Source organism: Poecilia reticulata, linkage group LG14 (assembly GCF_000633615.1).
Source record: "Poecilia reticulata strain Guanapo linkage group LG14, Guppy_female_1.0+MT, whole genome shotgun sequence".
Classification (NCBI taxonomy): Eukaryota; Metazoa; Chordata; class Actinopteri; order Cyprinodontiformes; family Poeciliidae; genus Poecilia; species Poecilia reticulata.
In genome coordinates this window covers 13,740,773-13,760,733 of record NC_024344.1, presented here as the reverse complement: position 1 = coordinate 13,760,733, position 19,961 = coordinate 13,740,773, and the positions used below count along the sequence as shown (strand labels likewise).

The following is a 19,961-nucleotide window of genomic DNA, read 5'->3' as shown; positions in this document are numbered from 1 at the left end:
ATAGGGACCAGCAACCCTCCCGACCCCACTGAGGGACAAGGGTGCAATAAAATGGGTGGATGGATGGATGGAATCGCAAGTGGCCAAACTGCTCTAGAGCGCCCCCTAACGTGAGATGGGACAAACCATTCATCTTAGAGATCTGAAATTCGGTATGTATGTAGAGCTCACAAAATGAAGAAAAGCATTCATTTGGATGTGTTCCCTAAAATGTACAGGGAGGTGGCCATTTTGGGTCAAAGGGTAAATTTTGGCATTTTTCTGCTTTTACACAGAGGAGAATACTTCTGCAGACGAATCAAACTGTGAGCTAACGGAATGGAGCAATTGAGCCAGTCTGACCTCAACTCAAACTGAAAATATTCTGTATTTCGTTTCAATCATGTTTAGTTGCATAGCATCTCTCAAAAACAAGGCCATTCACAGTGCTTCACATCAAAAACAAAAATACAAAGTCATTGAACAGTCAGTAATTGAAGCGTTACAATTTGTCAAGTGAGAACGTTACACATCAGATTGTTGGTTGCTTCATTGATTATATTTCAGAAGCAACTCTAAGCAGGTAGGTTTTAAGTCTAGATTTAAAGAAATTTAGTATTTCAGCGGTTTTGCAGTTTTCCGTAAGTTTCTTCCAGATTTGTGGTGCATTCTCTGAGCTACAGGGAGCCAATATAGGGACTTTAATACTGGGGTGATATGCTCCATCTTCCTGGTTTTAGTGAGCACTTTCAGCCATGATAGGTACTAATCATTTGCAGAACACACGCAGGAGACTGAGAAAATAAGTTCAGGGTTTTCCCCAGTGTATTATAAGCCTGGCGGCCCACCAGGCTAAGCATTGCCTGTTATTGTTTTTAGGAAAAGAAAAAAAAAAAAATCTCCCTCAAAAAAAAAAAATCTCCTCTGAAAGGAGGAGCCCGTTGAGGGAGTGGTGAGAATGATTTATCTTTGTGAACAAAGAATTATATGCGGTGTTTACATCTCAACACGTTTGAAAGGTCGGGAATAATTACAGTTCCCCCAGCTCTCATTGATACGAAACATGATAGAAAATCTGGTCCAGCTCATGCAGAGTTCATGTTTCTCCTTAGTTTGAAAAATATTGTTCAGTTTTAATGCTTATTTATTATTATTGTAACAGAAATAATTAATATTCTGATAGTTTACTTCTTGTTCTCATTGTCAAACTCAACAGCTGATAAACCCAGAGCCACACTGAGAGCAATGGAAAGAGTCATACCAGCAGGGGGCAGTGTTACACTGACCTGCTCTGTGGATGGATCTACTGGCTGGAAGTTTGACTGGTTGAGAAATGGACAACAATATCCTGCAGTTGGATCCTCCAGAAACACAGAACCAGATGGAACCATCAGAGTCTCAGAGGGAGGAAAGTACAGCTGTAGAGGAGGAAGAGGAGATCCAGTTTTTTACTCAGAAACCAGCAACAATGTCACAGTCTGGAGAACTGGTGAGTTTAGTTAGGAAGTCACCATCATATCAATTTGATCCTCCTTTTTTTTAGGAAACATTTATCATCAACCAATAAATAAAATAAATATTTAATTTCCAGTAATGTCAAACTTTTTTGATGTTACTAGAGATATCAAGTCATATCAAATGTCATCATCAATCCTTAATTTATTTATAACCTGGTGGCAGTCTGACTTCATTGTAATGTTTTAAAGGATTTTACTAATTAAAACAAATACAAATTTTAAAAGAGATCCAGGATAGTTTTGATCAAAAAAAGTTAGAGAAATGTTTTCTGCAACGTTAGAAAGTGATTTTAGTCACTTTAAGTGTTAAATTAAATATTCTGTTCTGGCAATTTCCTGACTATATATTTTGTCCTATAGATCCCAATAAACCCAGTTTGATTCTGCAGCCCAACTGGTCTCAGATCTACAGAGGAGAGAAAGTCACTCTGAGATGTGAGATCCAGGGAGGAACTCAGTGGACGTATGAATGGAGACCAACCAATAGAAACTCTCCAACATCCAGTGAATACAGGATCAACTCAGCTACTGATGCTGACAGTGGAGAATACAGCTGTAGAGGAAACAGAGGAAGGTTCATCTTGACACCATGGAGTGATGTTGTTAACCTAACTGTGTGTAAGTTGTCATTTATAACTGATTATAAATAATAAATTATTTCATTTTGTTTCACTTGGACAAAATATTTCTTACAACAATTTTAAAACCTTCTTTTTGCCACTTAAAAATATTTCTATTTAAAATTTGAAACAAAGTAACAGAACAGCAACTTCAACTGTAGCACAACAGAAAATCAACAGAAAACATTTTTCATTCAAAAGTAGGTTAAATTTGCTACAATGTACATGCAAACTTGTAATAGTGTATGGATAGTTTATCATATTTATGCCCTATCGGATCCATCGGATCCATCCACCCTTGTCCTTTAATGGGTTAAAGGACAAGGGTATACAGAAAATGAATGGACCATTTTCTGGTGCCTATCTCCAGCTAACGTTTCGGGTGAGAGGCGGGGTACACCCTGGACAGGTTGCCAGTCTGTCGCAGGCCTTATCGGATATTACATATAAATGTTAGGCATTAACGATCTTTAATCTAACATTTAATTTATTTTTATTTTTATTAATTGATTGAGATAGATTTTCTGGTGATGTTTGTAAGGGATTTTTATTCATATTAAAGAAGCCAAAGTCCAAAGAAAATTTCTGAAGAACTTCAGAAAGTCCAGAGAAATCTTGATCAAAGTAAAAAAAAAAACACTAAAAAAAACAGTTAAACAGTGTGACTAGGAAGTTGAACGTGTTTAGTGAAATAAAACTCAATTTTAAGAATACAATGTAAAATTAGATTAAGTTAAAAATAATAATAATTAAAACAAGTAAAATACTGTATCAAAATGACATCTATCAATCGGAGCGAATCCCTGTTAATTGTGTATTTTGACTTAAATATATGAGATAGAAGAATAATAACCCTTAAAAGAATTAAACTAAAAAAAATGAAAGATGATCTGTTTAACCCAGTTTCTAATTTCTCTCCATCAGCGTCTCCCCCTCAGCCTGTCCTCTCTGTGTCTCCATCATGGCTGAATCCTGGAGCCTCAGTGACTCTGAGCTGTGAGGGTTTGGAGCATCAACCAGCAGGATGGAGGTTCTTCTGGTATAAAACTGTTACCAATCCGCCTACCTGGTGCCATGTACCATTCTACAGCTTTGAGCTGCTGGCTAACAACCCTAACAGGACGGAGCAGAACTCCTATGCCATTAATGGACCAACTCACAGAGCACAATATGTGTGCAGAGCAGGAAGAGGAGAACCAACATTTTTCACTGATTACAGTGAACCAAAGTTTGTCTGGTCTGCAGGTCAGTTTATTTCTCTTTGCCCTCAAATAAAAATGAGTTTCAGACATTGTTAACCTGAGGTAACTTTTATTTTAAATATTTCTTTAAATTTAATTTTAAAAACAAATTCTAGGATTGACTTCTGTTCATTTATGAGCATGGATGCTGCCAGAAATCTTGGGCCCTCTGACAAAAAATGTGTTTGGCCCCCCCTGCGCAGCTGCTGTTACAATTTTTTGAGTCTATTTGACCCATAAAAAGCGTCACAATTGTAAAGGCTTGCATCTGCCTTGCTTTCTTTGGTTCAATACTGATAATTAGCACAATATTTACTGCTAATGAGTTTAACATCCAACAGTCCACATCCAGTATGCAAGTAGGTTGCTTAATTTTTTTCTATTAGTTTTAAATTACTGAAATGTCTCTCCCCAGGAGCAACAGTCAAAAGCAACATGCAACTACACATAAAGCAATCCAGACTTCTAAAAAATGCTATGTAGTTGTATTTTATTCAAGCTGCAGGATGTAACTTTAATAAAAAATATGTTTTCTCCATATGTGTTAAAGCTGTCACGATGTTGTAGCAATTTGTTATGAGAGATAATCTGTGAAACCAATCAATCTCCTCCATCTCCTTCCTGAATTACTATCACTGGTTAAAGTAATGCACCGTTCTGACCGAAACACCCAATCAGAACTAGGACGCTCTTAGCGCTGTCAATTAGCCTCATTCACTCACTGCATCAAGTGCTAATGGTGGAGAAACAACTTATTATTACAAGAAACCGTTTATCTGCCGTCATTGGTAGCTATTCTAACTAAACTGAGCATTCACAGTTTGAATCTGCACAGCTCTGTGCTATGCTAGCTGCAGCATGGCACAAATCGAGGGGGAGGAAGGATGAGCAGAACCACATGAGATTGATTGACAGCACTAAAACTCTTCTGCCACTGACAGGTTGTTTCTAGCGCTGGGAGAAGGCAGAGGAAATAGATTTTTCACAGATTACCTCATACCATACTGTCACCACATAATGACAGTTTTAAAAAATATGTGAAAAAAATATTTATATAAAAGTGACATACTGCAGCTTTAATTTCACTCAGGAGAGAACAGGGTAGGAGGGACGTGGGTTAGAGCTGCTGCTGACTGACTCATCTGTTAAGTGGTAAAAAGCACAGGGAACAAGTTAAATAAATGAATATGTTGGTAATTTTTTTCCTTAATTCATTAAATGCTAGTGAAAAGGAGGCAAACAGTAGTTTGTTGCTAAGCTAACTATGCTAAATGGTTGGTAATCTCACATAGTCTACCCACCTCTCTTGGAGAAAAATTGGTTTATAAGTTAACACTCTTGCCTTTTTTCTCTCTCTCCTTCTCTCTTTGTTTTGAAAACCTGATCTTATAACTTTTCTGGGCAGCATAGTAACTGCCGCAGTCACCGCTGCATTCAGCTGCAGCTTCTACCGACTGTAGCTGCACATGTCACTGTTAAGCGCTCCAAGCAGGAACAAACCATTTAACGCAGATAGGGGGGTTCAGGGCAAAAACGGATGTGTGTTTTTTGGTCTGGGAGGGGTAACATGAAACTTGTACTGCTAAAAACAATCTTTGAAAATACAATATGATTAATTTAGTATTTGACAGGATCCCATTTTTTTATTTTATGTCTGTGAACAAAATATAAATAATTCAATTGTGGAGGGCCCCCTTTTGGTCAGGGCCCCTAGAATCGTCATCATTTTTCACCCCTTTACCGCGCCCCTGCTTGTGACACATTTGCAAAAAAAAGATACTTTCATCATAGTTACCAACTGATGGATTAACTACATTATCAGATAAAAGACATTAGTTAACCAGGATTCTACTGTAACATTTTTACTTGCTATGAGTCCAAATTGACAGAAATATGAGGTAAAAAGTAATTTTCTGTTGATTTCTGTCAAATGTACACAACTGGATAAATAAAAGCTAAATACGTTGGCAGGGATGTAGACGAATCACCTATCAGCTTTAGAACTGAAAAAAAAAGGAAACATTGATCAGGAGACATTGTTAAATATTCACATGTGAACTACAACTTGTTTTTTTTAATATATTTCCACTTCAGTAGTCTATTTCCTTTGAGAAGCACTGAAATATTTGGAAAATTTTAAAGCAGAAATAAGAGTTTGATCAACTTGCTGAAATGTTTGCTCTGATCTTTATTATAATAAAAAGCAAAGCAAGGAACCATTCGTAATGAAACATTTTAAAGATGATTCTCTTCTCAGATGAAATCCTGTCTTGTTTCCAGATCCTCATCCAGCAGCTTCTCTCTCAGTGGATCCTGACAGAGTTCAACACTTCAGATCTGACCCTCTGTCTCTGTCCTGTGAGGGAAACTGTGCTAAGTGCAGAGTGAGGAGGTTTACCGAAACAGATGGACTGTCAGACTGCTCCATCTGGGGGACAATGACTGGATCTACATGCACCATCGACCAATACTGGTATGGTAGTGGAGTTTTCTGGTGTGATTCTGGATCAGGAGAGTTTAGCAATGCTGTCAACATCACTGTACAGGGTAAGATATGGTTTATAGTCTTTTTTTCTTTCTTTAAACATGGTAATCAATTATTATATCGTAAATGTAATCGCATACACTTTATGGAAGGTTGTTGACTTTTTCTGCTGTGTTTTATAGACTGAGGTTAAACCATAAAATAATTGATTGAATGTTTTTGTGCCATTTTTCTGCCATTATAATTAAACTAAAGTCCCTTGTATGGCATCAGATTGTTGTTTTTTTTATCACTATTTAAAAACTGTTCAGATTAAAATGTAAAATTGATCATCCATGATATAAATTATTTCCAGTGGATTGCTCTTCTGCTCATACGAAGCTAAAATCAACTCATCAGATTATGTTACTTTAAAGAGTGTAACACTTAGTGGCTGTTGAGAGAATAATTGTTCAAACTTTGTGCTCGTGTCGTCTTCCTTCATTCCCCGAGTCCATGATGTCGTGTGTATCAGCGAAACCGCTAAGACAACACAAAGGTCACTGTTCAGCTTTAACAATCATTCAGAATTTATTCAAACAATCAAATGCATAATATCACACAACTCATCATAGTCATCTGAAACCACAAACCAAGACATAATTACTTGAGACGAAGACAAAACACGAAGACAAAATATGGGGGACACATTTCGAGGATGCACCCTCTTGCGGAGAACGCCATGGGGCGGACCCCAACGATGTGGTCTTTCAGTTCCGGGCACAACCCTTTTGTTTCAGAAGGCGTGCCTTTCTCTCTGCCGTATGTGAATTTTCGCAGTGTCTCTGGTGGAGTGAAGGGGTTTTTTTCCTCAGAGCCTAAAGGCGCTTTGTCTCCTTCCCGTGAGACAGAGTTTTTATCAGTTTTCTAATTTAAACAGGTAGGGAAACTCTCCCTCAGAGCTCCACATTTTATGTCTCTCAGTGAATTCCTGTTGAGTTCACAGAAAGGCTAATATACACACAGTCAAGCTCCTTTGACCCCTGTCCATGTGAATCTGCAGTGCAGTGTTTAAATAAATTATTTATTTAAAACCATATGAAGTGAACAGTTGTCAGACCCACTTAATGTTTCAGCCATGTCCTATACTTAAAGAAGTAGATATGACTGAGGTTTACCTTTCAACCTGAGGAGAACACAGATTAGAGGAGATAAGGTGAGGGAAGACCAAACATAGAAACTGATGGAGCTTCTATGTTGGACGATCATTTGTAGTAAAAATAGAGAAATGACTGCATTCATACAGAATTTCTAATCCATCAACCAATTCATGAATTTTTTTGCATGTTCATTTGAGGAAACATTTGTCGAGAGTTCATTGAAGTAACAGTCATAACCACTTTTTGTTTGACAAAACATAAGAGTTTGATTCCAATGGAATCAGAACTGATTTAGAAATAAATTGAGCTAAAAATGATTCCAACCTCTGGCAGTTTTTATATTGTAAATTATTTTTCAATCAACAATAAAGAGTTTTTTTTTAAATACAAAAACAGGACAAGCATCTCTCAACAGAAAAGAGCACAATGTTGACGTAGGATACATTTCTATGATAATAATTAAAATGTTTGTTTTACTTAGATCATAAAAATAGCATGTCAAAAGTTTTATACTCTTCACGAAATTCAGTGTAAAAATATTTTTGGCATTACATTAAGGAAACAATTATAATCAATTATTATTACAAGTGGAAATTGACATATTTCCACTTGTGTTTTGTCTTTGATGAGCTCAGGTTATCCTGACCCTAATATTTAGCTCTCTCCACAGATTCTCTCTCAGATTCAAATTGAGTCTGGTTCTTCCAGTAATTTATTGTAAAACTGTTAGAAGATTTTATCACATTTTTTTATCTGATCGCACAAACCTTGTTGTCTACAAAAAATAACATTACACTTTGCACTTTAAATTATTGACACAGCTTAAAGAAATGTTCTTGAACTGAATACTATCTGATTATTTTACAGATGATAATTATGATGGTATTATCCTGGTGAGTCCTGTTCATCCTGTGACTGAAGGAGATCCTGTTACTCTGAGCTGCAGAGATAAACATCAAAATCTTCTCTCCAATGTGTTTTTCTATCATAATGATAAACTCATCCAGAATGACAGCAGAGAGGAGCTGAATATCTCTGCAGTGTCAAAGTCAGATGAAGGTTTTTACAAATGTCAACATTCAGGAAAAGATTCACCAAGGAGCTGGATGTCTGTTAGAGGTGAGGAGGAGGAAAGTGTTTGATTTATTTTATGCAATAAAACTTTTAAAGGAGAACAAGATGAACACTGAGGATGTTTTTGTGGTGATCTACAGATTTCTGTCTGTGCTCAAGTTTGAAATCCTATTTTTTTCTCATGTTTTTCATTTCCAGAAACTGTATCCAGTCCTGTCAGTCCTTCATTTCCTGTCCTGCTGGTCATTGGACCAGTTATTGGAATTGTTCTCTTTATTCTCCTGCTCTTGTTCTGGTGCCACAGACGATACAGAGGTAAGAGTTTTATCTTGCCACCGGAATCATTTACATACTTACAGACAATTACAATTGTATTCTGATAATTGAATATGAAACTGAGAGATTACATGTTCAAACAAAATCCTTTCATATCCACCCACAGATTTATGCAGCATAAGGTCAGTATGAAATGTCTTGAATATGAATCCTCAATGCTTTGCTTCATGTTGAATTTTATATCACTTTAATATTTGCAGATTGATGCGATCAGTGAGTCAGCGCTCCTCCACAGATCATCAAGAGAAGCAGCTTAAAAGTCCTGCTCAACAACACGGTTAGTTACAGAATTAATTATCACTTTAATTGAAAAATTTAATTTCCTTCTTCTTTTTGTTATAGTAAGTCAATTTCTTGTAATAAAAAACATCAACCAAAGCATCATCAGTCAACATGGGCTTTGTTCTAGAAATTCTTCATATTTCTAGAAGAATTATGAAGTTTTTCTGTTTCCCACTTTAAAATGAAAAATAAGTTTCTCCAACACATAAAACATATGAAACACAAAGTAAGATTAAAATTTCTTCTTTTTTTTCTGGCAATTTTAGCAAGGAGACCTTGTGACCCAGAGGAAGGAATTTATGTTTTTATGAAACCAGGTAATTAGAGTTCATATATTTTATGTTTTCTTGTTAGTAAAACACACAGACATGAGCAGAAACATTGAGTTAAGACACAGATATAGACGAGAGGGTCAGTGAGATTATCATATTGTGTCTTAAATTGTGAAAAGTTAATTTTTTGGCACATTTCAAGATTTATGTTTAACTTATTTTGATTTTTTGCTTCACTTTAATTCATACAGAAAAAGTCTCACGAAACAGGGTCTTATTTTCAAGAGCAACTTAGACAAATTATTATTTACTATTTTCTGTCAACAAATAAAACGTTGTCTATATTCTGTCACAGAGTTCACAGAAAAAAATCATTTTATGATGTACACTGGAATATGAGTTGAAATTACCAGAACAAGAGCAATAAAATGTTATGTCTGCAGTCGTTTAAAGTCTTTCTTTTTATTAAATTACATGTTAATAGTCTTAAATTTTCAATGATACTTAGTCCATGTATTTTGTCTTGATGTGTTCCTCAACCTTCAAAGATGAATATTTAAATATTTGTATAGTTACCACTCTTTAAATTGGACTTTTTTTTACTAAAATACAATTTCCATTACAGTTTAATACTTTATGCTTCTATTTTAGCGAGGTCTCATCAGCCAAGGGAAGCTTCATATGTTTTCATTAAACCAGGTAAATACACCTCAACACACAATTGGCCACTGTTAGCCAATGTCAGTCAGTATTTTTTCACAATGTATCTGACAGATTCTGGCCAACAATGTTATTCTTCAGATTAACATGTAGATTTAGCTAAATATATTATCATTTCTAATTCTGATAAATGTACAAACGTTTCACCTAATTTTCTGTCCTTCCACAGGAAAATAGAGCCATGCAGGAACAGATGATGCTGCTGCTTTGTAAACGACATGCTGTTTACATGCTTTAATAGCTTCTATATGAAGCCCAATATTTGTTTTTTCTAAATTACATCTGTAAAATACAATAATGTCAACTTATGCAAACTTGTATGCAGTTTTTTGTATTTTTATCTCAGTCTCTAATATTTACTGAAAGGGCTTGTATTACATTTCAAGTTGCTTGAGAAGGAGGGAAACAATCAGTTCATTTTATTCAGTGTGAAAAACCCAGCAGATTGTTTTCCAGTGATCCGATCCCCCACACAGAGGAAGCATGAGGTGACAGTGGAGTGGAACTTGCTAGTAAAAGTTGACATCCTGTCACGGAGGATCTTAGCTGAGCTGTTCTTGGTTCTTCCTCACCTACTAACTGCTTGGGCCATCCTTAGTACCTAGTGAGGCCTACAGTTCTTTGGATGCTGTTGTGGAGACAACTGTGACCTCTTGAATGAGTTGTTGCTGCCTTATCAAGGTAATTTTGGGAAGAGATGTGTGGGCTCCATATTTGCTTCTAGACTCATTTAACTCCCAAGATGTTGACAGGAATATGACATATTTCTGCTATTAGGGGAACTATTACTGATAAGAACGTCACATCCAAGTATTTAAAGTAACCTTTTTTCTCCTAGAGATTAAAACAGTACAATAACGTGTCACAGGGCTGCACAGTGGAGCAGTTGGTAGCACTGTTGCCTTGCAGCAAGAAGGTCCTGGGTTTGATTCCCAGCTCAGGCTGTTTGCATGTTCTGCTTGTGCATGTGTGGGTTCTCTCCGGCTTCCTAATAACACAGTCCAAAAACTGTCAGGTTAATTGGTCTCTAAATTGTCCCCAGGTGTTACTGCGTGTGTGTGTGTGTGTGTGTGTGTGTGTGTGTGTGTGTGCGTGTGTGTGTGTGTGTGTGGGTGTGTGCGTGCGTGCGTGTGTGTGTGTGTGAATGGTTGTTTGTCCTGTGTGTCTCTGTGTTGCCCTGTGACAGACTGGTGACCTGTCCAGGGTGACCCCTGCCTCTCACCCATAACGTTAGCTGGAGATTGGCACCAGCACCTCCTGACCCCATGGAATGGATGGAAGCTGAAGTCTTCCTATTTATGATGTTATGAGTCCAAAGTTTACTTGTGGCAAATACTTAAATTTGTTGAATATTTTCTTTCTTTATATGAAAATCTGCTGTTAAAACAAATAAGTTCCAAATCATAGGTCACATAGTACTACAAACACAATGTATATGACCTTAAATGTCTCATAATGACAATGAAAAACTTTTCACCTTACCAAGCTTTGGGTTTTTTGACAGATGTTGTGCATTAAAAGGACAATTACAAAATTTTGATTGGGCCAGCAGTTATAAAACTTTTGGCCATATTTCACTAAACATGAGCTCTTAAGACATGACTGGATTCTTTCTTGATCATGAACACAAACAAGACCTGTGGACCTGCACTGGACAAAGAAGGTTGCTATGGTTACGAGTGGTAGATCTGTCAGACTGGAAACAACGACTAACTAAGGCAAAATATGACCTTTACAGTGTTGGCCAAATTGTGTTTTGTGGTTTCAAAACAAGGTTGATTAGTCAAAGCTTTTCAACACAGTTTTCTTTGATGACATCTTGTGGTCAGTAGTATGAACTGCAGTTTGGATCTACAACCTAAAATTAACGACTTCATTCTAACTGTCCACTCAGATTCTGCTTTATTATCACGTGACTCTTTTGTCTCATAGTGAGTTTTCATACATTTTCTTTCAACATATGCTCAAAACATAATGCTATGTGGTCCATTAACAAGGCTACTGATGACAAATAATCTTTTGTTGACTGAACCTAGGTTATTATGTCGTCAACTTTTGCTTCTGACTCTTTAAAGTTTGTAAATATGTTTGATACAATGAACATTAAAACACACCATAAGTCTCACCTCCTTATTAACTAGTGAATCAGGTATTGAACAACCGAAGCAGTGGCCATCTGACTCTGTCCAGACCAATCAGGCCTCAACAGCTTCACACTGACCGCAGTAGCTCTGAAGTACATGTACATGTGGTCCATCAGATCAGCCATCTTTTTACACAGACTTTGTTCCAGGAAATACATACATCTGATAACACGGTATGACCGCCATTTTCACACATATCCTCGCCCAACAACGATGTATGCACACACACACACACACACATTCACACATAGCTCAACCACACATAAGAAATGTGCTAATAAGTTCCAACTGTGCTGCTCGGTCCCACGGTGCTGCGATACATTTTCCCAGTAGTTTTTGGGACAACCTCCTCCCAAAATCCAACAGCATGCATAACTATTCTGTCTCCAGAGCGGCCGTGCACATAGTTTGTTCTGGGTGACTCCATGTTGTCCTTTGATGCAAACAAACCTATTCAATCTGCTGGTGCTTTTTGTTCATTGTTCAAATATTATTTATAACATATTATTATAAATTATTTATATTAAGAACAGAACATAATACATATAATATGTTCCGTTCTTCTGCAGCATATAACATGTAAGTGGGTAACATCAGAGAGGATGATGGTCAGTCAGTGGCAGAAGTTTGAAGTTCCTGTTTCAGCATTTCTCTTTCAGTAAGAAACTCGCACATTTAAACAGGACTGCATAAAAATGAGAATGGGCAAACTGTTCTTTGTCAATTATGACACAGCAGCTGCTTTTGTATGTAAATATCAGCGATATGAATTAAAATTTTGTACTTTTTTTTGTGGTTGTTTTTGTGAGTCTACACAGATTGTTGTGCATAACCAAAGTTCAAATATCTGCAGGGAACATGAAATGCAAACCAGCATCAAGTGCTGCAGTTAAAGTGGCTGATAAGACGTGAAGTTAATGTGAAAGGGAAGGAAACACAGAAAGGGGTTACTAAGAAGTAGAAGCATGAAACTTATTGATGTCATATATATTTTAGACTTAACTTCTCCTTTTATATGAACACAATTCAAACAAAGTAGAAGCCGTTCAGTTGAGCTGTGCAGTCGTTCTGGATGCCAGGATGAAACCTGCTCTGCTCTGCATGCTGGGATTTTCCTGTAAGTACATCACTGACTTCAGAGTTTAAAGAAAATGTTTCTTCATGATAACATGTGAGCGTGTATCTCTGTTAAGATCTGACAGCGCTGAAAACAGAACACTAAAGTCTTTTTCCTCTTTCCGTAGTCAGCATTGTAATTCAAGCAACTTTTATCTCAGTTTTGACAAAGAAACAATCTACGTGCATTTTTGGACATAATGTGGTTATGTCTTTTCTTTATTTTTAAGCCATCAGTTTATTAAAAAAAAAAATATCTAAAATTAATAAAATAAAATATCATTGTAAATATTATTAGCTGGATAATGTCTGACCGAGCCTTGATCTTTATTGCAGTGCTCAGTTCTGTGCTTCATGGACGTGCTGAAGGTAAGTAAGTTGTTTTGGAGTGTCTTTTCTTTTTTTGTTTTTGTTTTCTGCTTGTTTAATTCAGCTAACATTACTTAAAGGAAAAATAAATACCGTTTGCATTTCTTCTAATGTATTTATCTTTTCTATTCAAATGGAACCTAGTGGTTTCATAAATTGGGTGGTTGAGGTGGTGGTGAGGAGTGACGCAGAGACCCAGGTTGTGAAGGAATGATGAATTTAATGTAGGCCGATACAGGCGGCATGGCAGAGGGTGTAGCACACAGCTAGTTACCGGTAGCAACGGATATACTGAAGACTGAAAACGAGAGCTAAGCAGACCAGAACTTAACAGTTCAACTGGAGAGCCAACACACAACAACTGACGTACGACAACGATCCGACAAGAGACAGAGACGACAGGTGGACTTAAATACACACGGGGTAATCAAGGGAACGAGACACACCTGGGAAGCAATCAACGGGGAAGACGCAGAGACTGAGACTCACAGGAACGAAACTCAACACAGAAAACCCTACAAATAAATACACAGAAACACGGATCATGACAAAAGGTGCAGCATAGAAAGAAACTTTGACGTAATTGGCACTTTAGTATCACAATTCTTGTGATACTAAAGTAATATTTCTTTCTGCAACAATATTTTCTTGCATTACTGGAATATATTGACCTGTTTTGAGGCAGCTCAACAAAAATGAAAACACATTTTGGAACCTATGGTTGCACGGAACAGCTTGTTCCTCTTTGTGTTGATTTGACGACTCTCAACACTGTCCTAAAGTGTCAATTTATAATTTCAAAGACAAAACAAAGTAGATTATCAGACAGTTGCCAAATGTTGTAAAAGCCTTGCTGGTTTCCACCAAATTATAATTTTAGTATCTTTATGTTAGTAAATAAAATGATTTGAATGTGAGCAAAATATTTACCTTCTTATGGACACATTTTATTTTTTGTCATTAGAAGAGCATGACAAAAAATGCTCTGATGGCCATGATGGCTAATCAGTAGCACAACTACAACTTATGTAGTTGTGCTACATACGTTGTGCTAAATGTAGCACAACTTATACATTAATTTACAGAAATTAATATTCACAAGATGAAACAGAAGTTTAAAAATTACATGCAGCTGAAAATTATTGTTAGTTTTACAACAGCTTTAGGCCAACCATTAATTTCTTTATATTGCAATAGATTCAGATTTTCTGAACATCTTTGAATGAGATTACAAAATATACACTGCTCAAAAAAATAAAGGGAACACTGATTTCACAGAAGTTTAATTTACTTGGAGTTATATTGTGTTGTTTAAGTGTCCCCTTTATTTTTTGAGCAGTATATATTAAAGAAGCCAAAGTCCAAAGAAAATGTCTGAAAAAGTTTCAGAAAGTTCTTAGAGACATCGATCAAAGTCATCTTAGAGTTCAGTGATACAAGGAATAAAGATTCAATAGATTATATTGATCAGTGTTTCTAGTCCCTGATTTATGTGATAAGAGAAAAATGAAAGTGTTTAATGAAATAAAGTTCACATTGTAAGAAAAGAATAATGTAAAAATATAATGTTACTGAAAAAGGAAGTAAAATATCAAAGTTAAAGGTAACAACCAGAGGGAGCATCAGCTATTATTATTATTATGGTTATTACTTCAATTTCAGTATATATAACAATAATAAATCTTTAAGAGGAATAAAATGAAGAGAAAAGAGAGAGGTTGTGGATATAAGTTTGACCCAGTTTCTAATCTCTCTCCATCAGCGTCTCCCCCTCAGCCTGTCCTCTCTGTGTCTCCATCATGGCTGAATCCTGGAGCCTCAGTGACTCTGAGCTGTGAGGGTTTGGAGCATCAACCAGCAGGATGGAGGTTCTTCTGGTATAAAGCTGTTCCTGATCCATCCAAGTGGAACCAGAAACCGTTCTACAGCTATGAGCTGCTTCCTGGCAGCACCAACGGGACTGAGCAGAACTTCATCATTGATGGACCGACTCACACAGCAGGATTTGTGTGCAGAGCAGGAAGAGGAGAACAACTGATTTACACTGATTACAGTGAACCAAAGCTTATCTGGTCTGCAGGTCAGTTTCTTTATTTCTTTGCTCTCAATAAAACAAAGTTTTAAGAGGTTTTTTTTAACTTGATCCAGCATTTGTCTTATTTTAAATGTTTTTTTTAATTATTTATTTAAAAAAATGTAAATTGATTATGAACATTTGACACATTGGGAAGAAAAATATATGTTCAACATAGTAAACTAATAGATCATTCACATTATTGGATAATAATCATAACTTATCCTGGATTCTTACTGTAACATTTCTACTTGTTTCATGTTCAACATGACAGAAATATCAGGTAAAAAGTGATTTTGTGAAGATTGTTGACAAATCCACAAACTGATTACAGAAAACTAAAGAAGTCAGCAAGCAGTCAGAGGGTTGGAAATAAAATCAGCCATCAGGTTTAGAGATGAATTAAAACATTAATTATTAGAGGCTGTTAAACATTCTCAGATAAAATCCAACTTGTTTTTGGAAAAGATGAAGTTATTTCCACTATGGTAGTTTATTTCATTATTAATATTTTAAAGCAGTAATCAAAATTTGATCAGCTTGCTGAAATATTTCCTGTAATTTTTATTACTATAGAAACAAATCATTTGTAATGAATAATCTTAAAGATGTTTCTGTTCCCAGCTGAAATCTTGTCTCGTTTCCAGATCCTCGTCCAGCAGCTTCTCTCTCAGTGAATCCTGACAGAGTTCAACACTTCAGATCTGAATCTGTGTCTCTGAGCTGTGAGGGAAACTCTACTGGGTGGAGAGTGAGGAAGTTTGCAGAAACAAATCAACTGTCATACTTTACCTGCTCTTACCAGAGGACAACGACTGGATCTGCATGTACCATTAACCTTTCCTGGTATGGTAGTGGAGTGTTCTGGTGTGAGTCAAAGTCTGGAGAGTTTAGCAACGCCATCAACATCAGTGTACACAGTAAGATGTGGTTTATTATGTTTTTTTGTTTTCTTATTTCCTATTTTTGCATTTCATAAATATCATAATCATAAATATATCTATTATTGTAAAAATATGTTTTGTCTTAGGCTAAATCAAAAATAATTAATTCTGCAAAAAAAGTTTTTGCCTAGATTCATTTTTATGTTCTATTCCATTATAACTAATGTTAATGCTCTAAAGCCTGTTGGGTGTATCAGGATGTTTTTTGGTCTTTTTTGTGTAAAAAATAAAAATAAAATACTATTCCAGAGGTTTAAAAGTAAACATTCAAATTAAAATCTTAATTTTTTTATCTTTGATGAAAATTGATCTGCTGCTTGCCCTGCGACAGACTGGCGACCTGTCCAGGGTGTACTTCTCGCCCGAAACGTTGGCTGGAGATGGGCACCAGCACCCCTCCCGACCCCACTGAGGGAAAAAGGGTGCAAGAAAATGGATGGATGGATGGATGATCTGCTGCTCATACAAAGCTTAAATCTTTTTTTGTTTTGTCAAGAAAAAATAATAACATCAGATTATATTTTGGAGTATAAAACATTCAAAAGACATTTTTATTCAGGGAAACTTTTAGCTAGACTTGAGCGTTTATCATATTTATTTAGGATTTTATTGTTTTTTACTCGTTGTATTGTACATTGCTGTGCAGTTAGTTAGGTTACACTTCCTGTGAAACACTTGGACATTTGTCTTTGAAAATGTGCCACATTAATTTTTACTAACTTTACTTTATTCTCCTCAGATCTACACTGACTCGCTGTATAATATCACTGATATTGTTTTATTTCATCAGCAGTGTAATTTTTTAGCTATACATGGTGATTACGTACTTGATTTTATTTCCAACACAAAGGTAGAAATATGATAACATTAGATTTCTTGAAGAAACAATAAATTATTTCTCTAAAATTAACTTAAACTGATTTAATGAGATTTCAACCATATTCAACTATCATAACCTTTCAAATAATTTATTTAACAGTCTGTGAAGTGGACAGTATGATCCAATTAACTTCTAACCATTTACTGAACTTAAAGAAGCAAAGATCTGATTTCAAACTGAGAACAACCTGAGGATGATGAGGAGGAAGATCACACTGATAAACTGATTTATCAGAGATCAGAAGATAATGGATGATCATTTGGAGGAAAAATGGAGAAATGACTCCATTTCTAACTCATTAACCTTTTTATGAAGGTAGTTTCGTCAACCATTAGAGGAAATATTTGTAATTAGTGAAGTGAAGTAGTACAACAAGTCAGTTCTAACCACTTTTAGTGGTGGATAATATTTTACTTGATCCATGGAAAAAGACATAAAAAAAAACCTGAACATACAATTTAGCCGAAAATCATTCACACCACTGGCAGATTTAGATTTTAAATCAATATAATTTAAAATCTAAATCGGGCCCCATTCCAGAGCCAGGCCTGGAGGTGGGGCACAATGGTGAGCGCCTGGTGGCCAGGCTCATGGAGCCCGGCCGGGCTCAGCCCGAAGAGGAGGCAGCCGAGGGAGGGGACCCTGGTGGTCTGATCCTCGGCTGCAGAAGCTGGCTCTTGGGACATGGAATGTCACCTCTCTGGTGTTGAAGGAGCCGGAGCTAGTGTGTGAGGCTGAGAGGTTCTGGCTAGAAATAGTCGGCCTTCCCTTGACGCATGGACATTTAATCTGAGTGGGCCATGTTCCGTGCCTCCATTGGCGAGGCGGCTTATCAGAGCTGTGGCCGCAAGGTTGTTGGTGCCTGTCGCGGCAGCAACCCTCAAACCCGTTGGTGGACAACATTGGTGAGGGATGCTGTCAGGCTGAAGAAGGAGTCCTCTCGGGCCTTTTAGGCCTGTGGGACTCCAGAAACAGCTGATGGGTACCGGCAGGCAAAGCGGCATGCGGCTCGGGTTGTCGCTGAGGCAAAAACTCGGGTGTGAGAGGAGTTTGGAAAGGCCATGAAGAAAGACTTCCGCATGGCTTCGAGGCAATTCTGGTCCACCATCCGGTGTTTCATGAGGGGGAAGCAGTGCAGCACCAACACTGTTTATAGTGGGGATGGTGCGCTGCTGACCTCAACTCGGGACATTGTGGGCCGGTGGGTGGAATACTTCGAAGACCTCCTCAATCTCACCAGCATGCCTTCCATTGAAGAAGCTGAGCCTGGGGACTCCGGGTCGGGCTCTCCAATCTCTGGGGACGAGGTCGCTGAGGTGCTCAGCGACCTCAGGGGTCAGTGGCAGGACCCCGGGGTGGATGAGATGCGGCCGGAGTTCCTTAAGGCTCTGGATGGTGCAGGGTTGTGTTGGCTGACGCAACTCTGCAATATTGCATGGACATCGGGGGCAGTTCCCTTGGATTGGCAGACTGGGGTGGTGGTCCCCCTGTTCAAAAAGGGGGACCGGAGGGTGTGCTCCAATTACAGGGGGTCACACTCTTAAGCCTCCCTGGTAAGGTCTATTCAGGGGTCCTGGAGAGGAGGGTCTGTCGGATAGTCGAACCTCGGATTCAGGAAGAGCAGTGTGGTTTTCGTCCTGGTCGTGGAACACTGGACCAGCTCTACACCCTCAGCAGGGTCCTGGAGGGTGCATGGGAGTTCRCCTAACTGGCCTACATGTGTTTTGTGGACTTGGAGAAGGCGTTCGACCGTGTCCCTTTGGGGGCCCTGTATGGGGTTCTCCTGGAGTACGAGGTACCGGGCCCTTTGATACGGACAGTCAGAGTGCGGTGTCAGAGTCTGGTCCACATTGCCGGCAGTAAGTCGGGCTCGTTTCCAGTGAGAGTTGGACTCCGCCAAGGCTGCCCTTTGTCACTGATTCTGTTCATTACTTTTATGGACAGAATTTCTAGGTGCAGCYGAGGTGTYGARGGGATCCGTTTTGGTGGCCTTAGGATCGCATCTTTGCGTTTTGCAGATGATGTGGTCCTATTGGCTTCATCAAGTCATGATCTGCAGCTGTCACTGGAGCGGTTCACCGCCGAGTGTGAAGTGGCCGGGATGAGGCTCAGTGCCTCCGAATCCGAGGACATGGTCTTGAGCCGGAAAAGGGTAGAGTGCCTTCTCCGGGTCAGGGGGGTTGATCTGCCTCAAGTGGAGGAGTTTAAGTATCTGGGGATCTTGTTCACGTATGAGGCTAAGAAGGGAGCGGGAGATCGACAGGCGGATTGGGGCAGCGTCCGCCATGAAACGGTCCGTCGTGGTGAAGAGAAAGCTGAGTCAAAAAGCGAAGCTCTCGATTTACCAGTTGATCTACGTTCCCACCCTCATCTATGGTCATGAGCTTTGGGTCATGACCAAAAGAACGAGATCACGAATACAAGCGGCCGAAATGGGTTTCCTCTGCAGGGTGGCTGGACTCTCCCTTAGAGATAGGGTGAGAAGCTCGGTCATCTGGGAGGGACTCAGAGTAGAGCCGCTGCTCCTCCATGTCGAGAGGAGCCAGTTGAGGTGGTTCGGGCATCTGGTCAGGATGCCTCCTGGACGCCTCTCTGGTGAGGTGTTCCGGGCACGTCCCACCGGGAGGAGGCCCTGTGGAAGACCCAGGACACGCTGGAGGGACTATGTCTCTCGGCTGGCCTGGGAACGCCTTGGGATTTCCCCGGAGGAGCTGGAAAAAGTGGCTGGGGAGAGGGAAGTCTGGGCCTCCCTTCTGAAGCTGCTGCCCC

General features: G+C 38.4%; 2 protein-coding genes across 2 annotated transcripts in view; both read left to right on the top strand.

Annotated features, from left to right (window-relative positions):
* The first annotated feature begins 1,312 nt into the window (after positions 1–1,312).
* LOC103475903 (obscurin-like) lies at positions 1,313–9,877 on the top strand. Its single transcript, XM_017308512.1, has 11 exons — positions 1,313–1,391; positions 1,857–2,051; positions 3,041–3,361; positions 5,638–5,904; positions 7,849–8,100; positions 8,254–8,370; positions 8,498–8,513; positions 8,592–8,668; positions 8,940–8,990; positions 9,597–9,644; positions 9,835–9,877. The coding sequence occupies exons 1-11, from the start codon at positions 1,313–1,315 to the stop codon at positions 9,840–9,842; spliced, it is 1,431 nt and encodes a 476-aa protein (XP_017164001.1). The 3' UTR covers positions 9,843–9,877.
* A 1,016-nt stretch (positions 9,878–10,893) lies between these two features.
* Positions 10,894–19,961, top strand: part of LOC108166858 (uncharacterized) — a 25,775-nt gene continuing 16,707 nt past the window's right edge. The window contains exons 1-3 of the mRNA XM_017308511.1: positions 10,894–12,926; positions 13,262–13,294; positions 15,057–15,374. Coding sequence (XP_017164000.1) covers positions 12,890–12,926; positions 13,262–13,294; positions 15,057–15,374 — 388 coding nt within the window. The 5' untranslated portion in view covers positions 10,894–12,889. The remainder of the gene's footprint in view (positions 12,927–13,261; positions 13,295–15,056; positions 15,375–19,961) is intronic.

Bases quoted from the DNA above. Each gene is read 5' to 3' on its own strand.
- LOC103475903 (XM_017308512.1), top strand. From the start codon at position 1,313: ATGGACAACAATATCCTGCAGTTGGATCCTCCAGAAACACAGAACCAG. The intron at 2,052-3,040 runs GTAGAGGAAACA...TCTCTCCATCAG, and splicing joins TGACAGTGGAGAATACAGCT to CGTCTCCCCCTCAGCCTGTC. The intron at 8,991-9,596 runs GTAATTAGAGTT...CTTCTATTTTAG, and splicing joins TTATGTTTTTATGAAACCAG to CGAGGTCTCATCAGCCAAGG.